The sequence below is a fragment of the Neovison vison genome, chromosome 1, assembly GCF_020171115.1.
Source record: "Neovison vison isolate M4711 chromosome 1, ASM_NN_V1, whole genome shotgun sequence".
Classification (NCBI taxonomy): domain Eukaryota; kingdom Metazoa; phylum Chordata; class Mammalia; order Carnivora; family Mustelidae; genus Neogale; species Neogale vison.
Genome location: NC_058091.1, coordinates 126,283,459 through 126,296,025, shown reverse-complemented (window position 1 = coordinate 126,296,025; position 12,567 = coordinate 126,283,459). Strand labels below are relative to the sequence as shown.

Genomic DNA, 12,567 nt, shown 5'->3' with positions numbered 1-12,567 from the left:
AAGGGGTAAGAAGGCCTGTGGCAACAGGGGGTCTGGGGAACATGGCCGTCTATTTGGGCCTCAGCACAAGCAGAGGTTTCATAGAAGGAGAACTGAAGGTCAAAAGTCCTTGTTTTTAAGGTTTTTATGTATCTTTGCATGTGGTTTGATTTACCTTTTATCTTTGGGCTTCACGTTATCTTAAAATGGAGCCCTCCCACATCTTAAAACATTCAACCATCTTTTTTTGCGTAACCTTGTGGTTGGATTCATCATTTTGAATGATTTTTGGAGGATTAAATAATACATACAAACCCACACAACACACCAAACAATAAGAAATGGAAGCAAAAGCCGGTAACTCCTTTCCTGACTGCCCCCCCACAAGCTGGAAGTAACTTGGGTAAGCTGTCAAATGTATAACTTTCCACTTCCTCTGGGCTCCCAGGTGGGTGAGGACATAGCCGTCCTCACTGCCTTTCCCCCACCACACAACAGGATTATATTATTAATACGTTGTTCAGTTTTATTTTTCATTTAATATTAGATGTGCACAAAATAATTTTGAAGGCCCCAAAAAGAAATAGAGTTTTGTGAATATACGTATTTGCCCACTGAACCAAAGTGGTAAGCACTAATAACAGAGTGAATGTAGTCAAGGTGTAATCCTGTAGTGATGTGATACTGATTTTATTGTGTTATTTATTTGTTTGTTTATTTAATTTGGAATGTGATACTGATTTTAGAACCATTCTTTCAGGCTCACCGTCATGGATACTCTTTCAGAGGCAAATGGTACCTTTGCCTTAAGTCTTCTGAAAAAGCTGGGTGAAAACAACTCAAAAAATGTGTTTTTCTCACCCATGAGCATCTCTTCTGCCCTGTCCATGGTCTTCATGGGGGCAAAGGGAAACACGGCAGCCCAGATGTTCCAGGTATGTACCTGAAGCCATTTCTGAGTGAAGGAAATGCTATTAATTTGTCAGTTGAGCTGGTCTTCATGTTCACCTCCAGGATTTGCTCCTGACAGGTCCCTCTGCGGGTGCTGGGGAATGGGGACAGAGCTGCAGGTGACATGCTAGTTCTGAGGGAGCAAGCACCTGGAGTGGTGGCCTCAGATCTGTGAGGGAGGAAGAGGTGTGCTCTATGAAGAAGGATGAGTGATGTCACTAGCCTGGACTATGCTTTTTCCATGAGTTTGAGATTGTGAGTAGGGAGTCCATCACAGAGCCCATGCTGAGTTCCGTGATAGTGTTTGGATGTTGTCACTTGCTTTTCAGTTGTTAGAAATTGATACGTTAATTTTCTCGCTGAAGTATAAAACCTTCTTAGAATGGCACTGGTCAGTCACAGATGTTTCCAGTAACATCTCAGTTGTTTGCTGTTGACTAACCAGTACCCTAAAACTTAGCAGCTTAAGATGACAATTTCCTGGGATCTGACTCTGGCTGTGTTGGAGATACTTCTCCACTTGGCCCCAGCAGGGTCCCTGGTGTGGGGTCTTGGGCCTCCTCCATGTGGCCTCCTCAGCGTGTATCCTTGGCCGAGTGGCCTGGGCTTCCTTACAAGATGGTACCCAGCTTCCAGGAGGACCAGCTTAAATGCACAAAGCCTTATCCAGCCCTTTCTGTTCAAGGAGTGCCTGTGTTTGCAGAGAAGGCAGACCTGGTGGGCAGCCTTATTTGCGGCAGACTCCGAGTAGTGAGCCCTCAGAGTAGGGCTTCAGGGGGCACTGGGGCCTGAGGGTGCTCACAGGGCTCTGCCCCGCCCCCCTGCAGGAAGTGCCTTTTATATTCCACTGGACCAGTCTTCCTTAAGCTGGATCTGTACTAGGCTGAGTTATGTTGTATCCATTTTGGGAAGTCTGGGCACACTGATGTTGTGCCTTTGTATTCTGTTTTGGATTTCAGACACTTTCTTTAAGTAAAAGCTGCGGAGGAGGGGACGTGCACCAGGGGTTCCAGTCGCTTCTCACAGAAGTCAACAGGACCGATACACAGTACTTGCTTAGAACTGCCAACAGGCTCTTTGGAAATAAGTCTCATGAATTCCTCTCGGTAAGTCATACACACTGTTTTTGACCAAGAAAGTAAAGATGCCAAGGGGGTGGGGAGGAGGGGTCATGAGGTGACAGCAGGTAGCCTGGGGGTTATAAATTCACACTGGTGGGCAGGAACTTGGCTCTCCATTCACTAACTTCATGCATTCTCTTGAACCCTGCTAGAGTGCTATCTTCTGTAAAGTGAGCCTTCTCACAAATACCATCTAGATTTTTGTGAAGCTTCAATGAGATAATTATAAAAGAATTAACATGGAGCAAACACAGTTCAAGATGAATTGGCCAAGGGGCGTCTGGCTGGCTCATCAGAAGAATATGTGACTTTTGATCTTAGGGTTGTGAGTTTGAGCCCCATGTTGGGTGCAGAGATTACTTAGAAATAAAACCTTTAAAAAAAAATGAGAGGTGGGCGTCTGGGTGGCTCAGTGGTTTAGGCCGCTGCCTTCGGCTCAGGTCGTGGTCTCAGGGTCCTGGGATCGAGGCCCGCATCAGGCTCTCTGCTCAGCGGGGAGCCTGCTTCCTCCTCTCTCTCTGCCTGCCTCTCTGCCTGCTTGTGATCTCTCTCTGTCAAGTGAATGAATGGAATCTTTAAAAAAAAAAAAAATGAGAGGTAAACTGGCTGAAACAAAGAAGGGATCAAAAGGAATATTTCTAATCATTGTTTTCCACATTTGATCATTTTTTTTGTGCATGTGATACTTGGTCACCTTTTTACACTTGTAAATATTTTTATCATTTTTTTCCAGTGCAGAATTTTTATAAAGTTATTTGTCTAATTATACTGGTTCTCTTTATTTATAGTGCTTTCAGGCTTTTTTTTTTTTCCAGAAACTACTTAAGTAATATGTTATCACCTTCTTGTTATATAACGAGTATATTCTTATTATGTAAAAATGCAAGCAAAGTAGGCATTTTCCATACCTCATCATTCCTCTCCCAGTATATGAGCTTTTATAGATTTGAGGTGTATCCCCCACACATGGAGAAATAAATCTGTTTGGTGGGGTTTTCTCTACCTAATGTCATTATACCATAATATTATTTCATAACTTGTTTCTTTTTACCCAGCTCTGTCTGAAATTCTTTGCATCTTGGGCATTGACCTCTGTTTCACTGTTATCTGCTGTTCCTCAGTATGCAAGTACTGAACCACACCTAGTGCGCCCTTCTCCCACTGACTGGCATTTAGACAGTGAACGTTAGGGTACACGATCCAGTGCCTCTGTGTGCGTGTTCAAGATGGATTCATAGAAGGGAGGAAGGGAGTGAGGCTTTCAAGCTGTAGCGAATATTGCCAGATTGGTCAAAGTGCTGTGGTCATCTACATTCTCTCTAGAAATATTAGCAGAGTGCAGGTCCACTCGCATCAGCACTGCATGTGGTTGACCTCTTAAATTTTGATAATTCATGAGATTGACCTCTTTATGTTTATTGAACATTTGTATCTTTCTGAGAATTTTCTTTGCACACTTTTTATTGGGCTATATATCTTTTACTGTTTTTTGAGTTCTATGTTCACGGTATCAATCTTATTCTATTATATGATTTTTTTCATTACTTTTTTAAACTTGTTTCAGACTGAAATTGTCTTAAAATAATTGGAGTAAAGTAAATGTAGTCAAGCATGAGGTCAAATATTGGCAAGAATTGTTTCCCATGGTGTGGTTTTTTGCAGCCTATCTTATTTTATTAGTCTTAGGCATTTGTCATCTTTTTATAAGCCTTTGGCATAAAGAAGAACAAAACTTCGAATAAACAAAAAGAACTGGTGGATTTTCTATAGTTTTCTTTCTTTTCTATTGGATAATTTAAGAAAAGCATTGATTTTTTTTTAAGTGAAATTTTCTTTTAAAGATTTTTTTTAACTGAGAGAGAAAGAGAGCGAGAGAGCATGTGCACACAGAAGTAGAGTGGGAGGGAGAAGCAAACTTCCCCCTGAGTGGAGAGCCCAGTGCGGGATCCCAGGACCCCAGGACCATGATCTGAGCCAAGGGCAGATGCTTAACCAACTGAACCACCCAGGTGCCCCAGCATTGATGTTTTGAATCTTATTTTGATATTGAAATATAAGGCAGTTGTTTCTCAATTATTTCTTATTTAGTGTTCCAAGAATCCAGTACCAATCGCAGCATACCATGAGATATTCCTTCAGTTTGATTAGTCATTTCTTATAAAACAGTAATTTAAATAGCAAACATTTATTTTCAAATGTGTTTAGAAGTTGTTGAAGTCACCCAGGACTGTGACAGGTTATCAATACGCCAGGGCCCAGGTTTCTTCCAGAATAGTTTCTTATCCTGAGAGACTCATACGGTTTTCAGGGGCACGGAGCCGCCGTGGAGCGGCAACATAGGCAGAGCTCAAACGCTATGGGGATGAAATGAAATGATACCCCGCCCACCTCTGCAGCGTGCTGAGAATTCAGTGATGTTGTATGAAACAGCCCTGACGAGAAGAATTCATCTGTTATGCTCCACAAATAAGTGAAATCATATGATAATTTACTCTCTCTGCTTGACTTAATTTCACTCAGCATAATCTCTTCCAGTCCCATCCATGTTGCTACAAAAGTTGGGTATTCGTCCTTTCTGATGGAGGCATAATACTCCATAGTGTATATGGACCACATCTTCTTTACCCATTCGTTCGTTGAAGGGCATCTTGGTTCTTTCCACAGTTTGGCGACCGTGGCCATTGCTGCTGTGAACATTGGGGTACAGATGGCCCTTCTTTTCACTACATCTGTATCTTGTCATATGGTTTCACTTATTTGTGGAGCATAACAAATAGCATGGAAGACAAGGGGAGATGGAGAGGAGAAGGGAGTTGAGGGAAATTGGAAGGGGAGGTGAACCATGATAGACTATGGACTCTGAAAAACAATCTGAGGGTTTTGAAGGGGCGGGGGGTGGGAGGTTGGGGGAACTAGGTGGTAGGTATTAGTGAAGGCATGGATTGCATGGAACACTGGGTGTGGTACAAAAACAATGAATACTGTTATGCTGAAAAGAAATTTAAAAATATATATATATTAAAAAAAAAAAAAGAATTCACCTGGCCCTCAGACCAACGCCGTATCTTCATTTGCAGGGAAAGACAAGGAAGCTGAGAGAGACAAACTGATTTTTTAAGGTCACACAGCTAATAAGTTGCGGGACAGCGTTGGTAGCTACTGTGCCCCATTCCCTCTGTCATGTTGTCTCAAAGGGGAAGCATGAAATCCTGCACTAGAAAACCAGTCCTGAAAAGGGGGATTAAATATTTAGCTGTAAGCTGTTCAAAAGAAAGGTCGGGAAACCATTCCGTAGTGTGTAGGGTGTAGTGGCCACAAATGGGTTATTTCAGTCCGTTTACTTTCTGTCAGATTTTCTGCTTTTATGGGGCATGATGTACATGTTCATTTTACATCATCATTTTACAGACTATATTAACAAAATATAGTTTAAACTTTCCATCCAAAGTGGTAGGCACTAGACACAGGTAGCTATTTGAATTTCCATGTGAATAATTAAAACTACAGTTCACTCTTCAGCTCCTGAGCAGCATGGGCCCTATTTCAAGTATTCAGGAGCTGCACAAGGCACTGTTTGGGACAGCACAGACTTACAACATTGCTAACATCATCACAGAGAGTTGTAGTAGAAGGGGCGGAGTGGGATCACACACTTCCCCCGTTGTATGGAACAGCAGACCCTTGTTTCCAGTCCATTGTTCTGGAATGTTGTGGAGGCAGCTGTGGCTCTTGCTGTGGGCGGGACTCACATAGCAAACATGTTGGCTCTCCAGGAATGATACTCTAGTAACCTCAGAGTCTCAGTGTCTCTGGACTTGCCTCACTGTTGCAGAGCTAGTTCCTCGAGAAATCTAGCAACTCACGATGTTTATTTGATATTCAAACCACTATTTCACTTGGTTTATACGCTAAGATTAAATGTAGCTGAAGAATGGATTTTCGTTAGTTCCTCATACTTCAGTTTGATTAGTCATGGCTTATGAAGCAGTAATTTAAATAGCAAACATTTATTTTCAAATATGTTTAGAAGTTGTCGAAATCACCCAGGAGTGTGACAGGTTATCAATAGGTGAGGGCATATGGTATTGTATACTTGTATATCCCACATGTAAATCATAACACTGCAGACATTCTGATTGGGCGCCACGAAGAAGTAAGCTCTAAGTGTTGACTGTTTCTGCAGCCATGTGATTACGTTGCTGTGTCTCTCCTAGTCTTTCAAAGACTCCTGCCTCAAGTTCTACCAAGCAGAGATGGAAGAGCTCGACTTTCATACCGCTGCGGAAGAGTCCAGGACACACATCAACACCTGGGTGGCCGAAAGGACGGAAGGTGAAAATACAGTGTTACTCTGTCCTAATAGTATTTTCATTGATCTCACTGTCCAGTCCTTCCCAGGCCCATCCACATGTAAACAGGAATGACATTTTTCTCTGAATAACTGTAAATTTTTAAAATCTGCTTCTGAAATATTGTCAGTGTTTGCTTATTTTCTCTAGCTCTTCCCTGGTCTCATTGGTGCGTCTGTGATATCCCTCAATCTTCAGTACTCCTCTTCTAGAACAATCCATATGGTTGTCATTGTTGTTAATATAGACCTTCTTTTCATAAATACTGTAAAGAAAAAGAGCCAGATGGCTTCATGCCATCTGCCTGCCCGGTGTTGCCCATGCCATGTGGACTGCCACGCATCCTGGTAGGACCCTCACTCAAGCCCTCCCCCTCCTGCGGCTCTTCAGTGACACTGCCCTGGACACGCACACGGCCGCTCATCTTTCTGACTGTCCCTTACGTGCCTGTCTTTGATCATAGGCGCCAGGCATTCCTTTCTGTCTCACCTCCTGGGAATTCATCCCACACAGACTCCTTTGTCCATTTTATGTTTTGCTCAAGTGATGGTATTTTTCTTACCAGGGCTTTTTAAGTTTTTGTTGCTGCTGTTGTTTTATGGAGCAGAATCCCCTTACATGGTTATATTTGGGGGACAGTAAACTTTTTTTATTGTGTGTTTCACAAGGAGATTGCCCAATTTAAATATTGTCCCAGGTGCATGCATCGGGAAACTTTTTTTTTTTTTTTTAATTTAAATTCCTGCTAGTTAACATACAGTGTAAGGTTAGTTTCAGGAGTATAATGTAGTGATTCAGCCCTTCTGTACATTCTTCAGTGCTCATCAAGATAAGTGCCCTGTTAATCCCCATCACCTATTTCAACCCATCACCTGCCCAGGTCCCCTCTGGTAATGGTCAGTTTGCTCTTTATCATTAAGAGTCTTTTTCTTGGTTTGTCTCTCCCTCTCTTTTTTTCCCCCTTACTCCTTTGTTTTGTCTCTTAAATTCCACACATGCATGGGATCACGTGGTATTTGTCTTTCTCTAACCATCTTGCAATTCTTTTCATTTACTGATTTTTTAATTCTTCTTTTCAGGTCAGATTACAGAGTTGCTGTCTCCGGGTTCAGTGGATCCAATGACGAATCTGATTCTCGTGAATGCCATCTATTTCAAAGGAAACTGGGATAATCAGTTTAACAAAACACAGACCATGGAAAGACCATTTAAAGTCAGCAAGGTGAATATTCTGTAATAACAAAGATTCTTGGAGACAGTCCCTGTGTTCACACAGGTTTTAAAAACATGCAGGAAAGCTCACCTCACAAGCCCTGTCCGTCCTCAGGCAGTTGGGCAGCCGGGCTCACCAGCGTGCCTTGTCCTTCTCCTTTGCTGTGTCATCGAAGGTAGCTGCATACTCATAGGCTATGGTTGCCAGGTGTTCTGTCTACAATCATAAATCCCATGTCAGTTGTCAGGCTTAAGGTCTTCCTTGGCTTTCTAGAACTTTTTAAATAAATTTTAATGCAACATAGCCATACTTACTTATGTATTTCATGCTGCAACTATAGAGTTGAGTAGTTGGGACAGAAACTGTATGGTCCATAGAGTTGAAAATATATACTATCTGGCCTGTTAGAGAAAAAGGGTGCTGATGGCTGGCCCTGGAGGTGAATGGGACGCTGAGGAATGAGGGCGCAGGCATGGCTCAGGCCAGTTCAGGCATGCGTGGGCAAGGCACAGGAGCAAAGCCGAAACCAAAGTTTCTTGCTTGTGACACAGAGTCATGTGCTGCCCAGAGACCCGGGGACTGCAGCCTGGGGCTTGGCCAGTTCACAGCCACTGTGGATCTCATACTTGCATGCAAGTTGGAAGTTGAGGGGGCTGCTGGCTAGGATGCAGTCACTGCCCCGGGTCTTTCTTACTGCCTGGCTCAGGGTGCATTGGTGACGAGTGCACTGTTCTCCTGGTAGGATGTGTTTGTTTTGTCTGGTCCTGTAGTTGTCAATCCATTTGTTCAACTCGTGCTGGTTGGGGGCCAGGCGCGGTGCCTGGTCCCATCACAGTGCGTGCAAAACTGGTGACGCTTTCTCTCATGAAGCTGCCGTTTTCCTGGGGGCGAGAGAGTGGGCATGCCTGGGAAAATAGACTGTATGGGACCCCGGTAGTGATTCCAAGACAGACACAGGGGAAGGATCCAACCTGGGGCTGGGGATACAGTTTCAGGGTGCAGCCCTCACTGAGCAAAGACCCGAATGACGCAAGGGTGCATGCCATCCAAGTTCTGGGGTCAGCAGGGCTGGGTTTGCCTGCAGAACCATCCAGGGGCCCCTGTGACTGTAGCAGACAGGCAAAGGGAGATGGGAGCAGAGAGCGTGGGGGACGAGCTCTTGTCATGTCACAGATTACTTTAAGGGCTTCAGCTTTTTTACTCCCTTGAGTAGAGGAGAACCACAGAAAGGTGCTCAACCCAAGAATGATTTGATCTCATTTGTGAAAATATTTTAAAAGCAGAGCTGATACGACTTGCTAATGAGTCCATTGTGGGGTGAAAGACAGGAGTCAGGAATACTCCGGTGTGTTTGATGGTGGGGTGAGTGGCATTGCTGTCACCTGAGATGGGGAACATGTGGGTGGAGCAGACCTGGAAGGGCCTGTGAGGAGCCCAGTGTGACATATGACATTGGAGGTTCCTTCACTGTCCAAATGCAGTTGCCAAGTAAGCACAACACACGGCAACATAACTGTCTAGGGTGCAGGGGAGGAGTCCCGGCTACAAGTACACGTTTGGTATTTCTGTTTAAAGTCACAAGGTTGAGATCACCGAGAGACAAGCAGTGTAAGGACTGAGTCCTAAATACCCCAGTGTTTGGAGGCTGAGGCAATGGAGATGGGCCGGCAGAAGAGGGGGCCGAGGTAGTGTTCCAGAAGCCAGCCGAGGAACTGTTTGTAGAACCCCCACTGGCTGATTCTGTCCATTTGACCCATGTGTCCACTGGGTCTGTTCAACTTAATGTTTATCTGTTTCCTTTATAGAATGAGGAGAAACCTGTGCAGATGATGTTTAAAAAATCTACCTTTCAAATGACCTATATAGGAGAAATATTCACCAAAATTCTGGTGCTCCCCTATGTGGGCAAAGAGCTGAACATGATCATCATGCTTCCAGATGAAAACATGGATCTGAGGACGGTAAGGAGCACTGGGCAGTCCTGGCGCTTGCCGGGAGGGGCTGTGGGGGCTGCCTCTGAAGGTCACGTGACGTCCCGTTCCTGCCACCTCGTCGTGCAGAGCCCAGAGCGTTCACAGCCCAGCACATGGTTCTCTGGGGGCAGCAGGGTTCTAGATCTGAACATCTTCAACTCTCTTCACTCTCTCCTAGGTGGAGAAAGAACTCACTTATGAGAAATTCGCAGAGTGGACGAGGACAGACATGCTGGACGAAGAAGAGGTGGAAGTTTTCCTCCCTAGATTTAAACTGGCGGAGGATTACGACATGAAGAATGTCCTTTGCTCTCTGGGCATAACTGATGCCTTTGAGCCGGCCAAGGCAGACTTCTCTGGGATGTCTTCTGGGAAAGACCTGTATCTGTCCAGGGTGGTGCACAAGGCCTTCGTGGAGGTGAACGAGGAAGGCACGGAGGCCGCAGCGGCCACCGCGGCCATCATGATGTTGCGGTGTGCGAGAATCGTGCCCCGGTTCTGCGCCGACCACCCCTTCCTCTTCTTCATCCAGCACAGCAAGACCAACAGCATCCTGTTCTGTGGCCGCTTCTCCTCCCCGTAAGGACATAGTCAGCCCCATTTGGGTCTCTTTCTCCTGCTGGCCTGCTTTTCCTGACTCTTCACAATGTGCCTACAATGCAAAGTGACCTTGGGTGACAATCCAAAAATAAAAGGCCCGATTTTGGGATACTGTGTCCTGGACTCCTGTATGTGTCTGTGTTCACGTCTCAAATGTTTCTGAGGATTGGAAACTGCCATTCAGGCAGTCCTGCGCGCTCACTGGCAGGGCAGCGGCAGCCACTTAGCCAGCCAGTCCCGCTGATTAGAGCGGTGTGGTCCCCTCCCCCCTCACACCTGCCAGGCCCCCAGGTCCTCACTTTGGGCAGAATGTGGCTCTCCTGCAGGAACAGGAGGACTCATGGTGCCTCTCTCTTCTCTGGTCTGTGGCACATTAGTGAGAGGCCAGGGTGACACAGTTGATGGGGTGCCGGGGGAGCAGGTCTTGGAGACCCCTGCAGAGAGCTCTAGCCCCGCACATGTGGCAAGCACTCCAGAAGCCAGCACAGAGCTGGGAGAGCGTTAGCTCAGACCAGTGAGAAACAGGTCCCATTGCCCAGCCCTGTGGCTTTTTCTAGCGCAGCCCACAGCCAGAGGGGTCACACACGCATTTAGATGGACAACATCCAGTTTCTCTGAACTCCCTAAGTGGTGACCAGGGGCCAGAGATGATTAGAGAGGTTCTCTTCATGGTGGTGTCATCTAAAACAACTTCCTGAGCTGTAAATACTGATGTTTTTTTGTTCTACTGCAAGTATTAGGGAAAAGGTGGCTAAGGTTTCTGTGGCCACTTGTGTTCTCGCTAGAAACGTGATCACTGTGCTCAGTGACCCTTGAGTCTACTGATGCGTGAGGTTCAGTGGGGAGACCTGTGCTGTGTTTTGGGGACAGCTGCAAGGACTTCATCCGTGAACTGTGTGGATGCGATCAGAACCTAACTGATGGGATTCGTATTTCCTTCCCGTGGCTGGTCCACTTTCTCCATCGTGCCCAAGCCGTGGGGAGAGGCTGGGACTGAAGAGGTGACACAATGAGTGGCTTGAGAAAAGGAAAGAGGGCTCGAAGGGGTTGCTGGTCGGGGGACTGCTGGTTAGGTGGCTGGCACCCCCCTCCCTGTCACCAGCGTTGTCCACTCTGCTGCATGTCCTGTAGCGTAATAGTCGCCAAGCGTCCAGGTTTCAAGGTGTCTGTCTGCCCTTTCTCTGGAGAACTGTGAGATCCCATCAACAGTAAATCATAACAACGAACACCAGTGCTCTTCTCTGTTGGAGACCTATCACACAGAACCTAACCGCGTCGGAAGGCACAGGGCATGTAGAAGACACACACTTGCTGCTCTCAGAGCTCGCCCAGAACGCCTTCACTTAGCTGTCAAGTTGCCTTTGAAGGGTCACTCAACATACAATTTTAGTAAAAGGCACAGTCGCCTGAATAATGCTTCCATGTCTCTTATGAGATTGAACCAGAAGACATTTCTCTTCTGTCATGTGGTGCTTCTTGTAGGATCTACAACCTAAAATACCCTAGGGTTTAATTCTAGGAAAGTGTTGGTCTCACCCACTCGCAAATGTTTACTGAACACCTGCTTTGCACTGCGGTGTTTTACCCAGGTGGTTTTACTTGATCCTCAGCAGTGAATAAACCAGGAGGGCTCTGAGGCCCAAAAGGTTAAATAACTTGAACAAGTTCTTGCAACCAGCCAAGGAAAGAACCCAGGTCTGAGGTCAGTATTAATACCTCCAAACCTCGCCTTCTGTGGTGCTGCGTGGAAACCAGGGTTCCCAACAGCACAGCGATCAGCAAAGCAGCCCTGGAGGGCAGCAACTGTCCCAGCCTCTCACAGGAAGTCTCATTTCTCTGCTTCTATTTTCTCATCTGCAAAAGTGGGGCTAGGACAGTTCCAGCCCCGAGAACACATGAAACTGGACCCCGAACCAGGGCCATGGGTGTGGAGCTAGGGCTGGGTGCCACAGCAGGCTCTAGGAATCCCCTGGGATGGCAGCACTCCAGGAGGGCCAGAGGGACACTGGGGAGCCCACGCCTCCCACCCCTCGATTCTGCTGCGGTCCTCAGAGGGACCTTAAGGCTACAGCATTACTGAGGGTGGAGGCGGCAGATACCAGAGACAGACCCCTGAATCCTACAGACCGTATCATCCTGAGCCATAATCCACCTTCCAATGGGCCCTGGTGAGTAGAAGAGCTCCAAGTGATCTGCACTCTAACATGTTGAAAATAGGCTCTAGCACTGTAGGTGAGTTTTACTTATTATTTGGAGATATAGCTAGTAATTTAAAAATTTTCTACAATGAACATGTATTCTTATATAATCAGGAAAATATTATATGGTGGAATTGTGTTTGTATGGTACGTGGGGTCTGTTCTTTTTAAAAAGTATAGTCA

The 12,567-nt window shown here is 45.8% G+C and overlaps 1 protein-coding gene across 3 annotated transcripts in view; it reads left to right on the top strand.

Annotated features, from left to right (window-relative positions):
- Positions 1–10,302, top strand: part of SERPINB6 (serpin family B member 6) — a 35,732-nt gene extending 25,430 nt beyond the window's left edge. For all 3 annotated transcript variants that reach the window (XM_044257991.1, XM_044257980.1, XM_044257970.1), the window contains exons 2-7: positions 740–914; positions 1,890–2,036; positions 6,266–6,383; positions 7,480–7,622; positions 9,419–9,574; positions 9,765–10,302. In XM_044257991.1, the coding sequence (XP_044113926.1) occupies positions 750–914; positions 1,890–2,036; positions 6,266–6,383; positions 7,480–7,622; positions 9,419–9,574; positions 9,765–10,169 (1,134 nt within the window). In that variant the 5' untranslated portion in view covers positions 740–749 and the 3' untranslated portion in view covers positions 10,170–10,302. The remainder of the gene's footprint in view (positions 1–739; positions 915–1,889; positions 2,037–6,265; positions 6,384–7,479; positions 7,623–9,418; positions 9,575–9,764) is intronic.
- Positions 10,303–12,567: the final 2,265 nt, after the last annotated feature.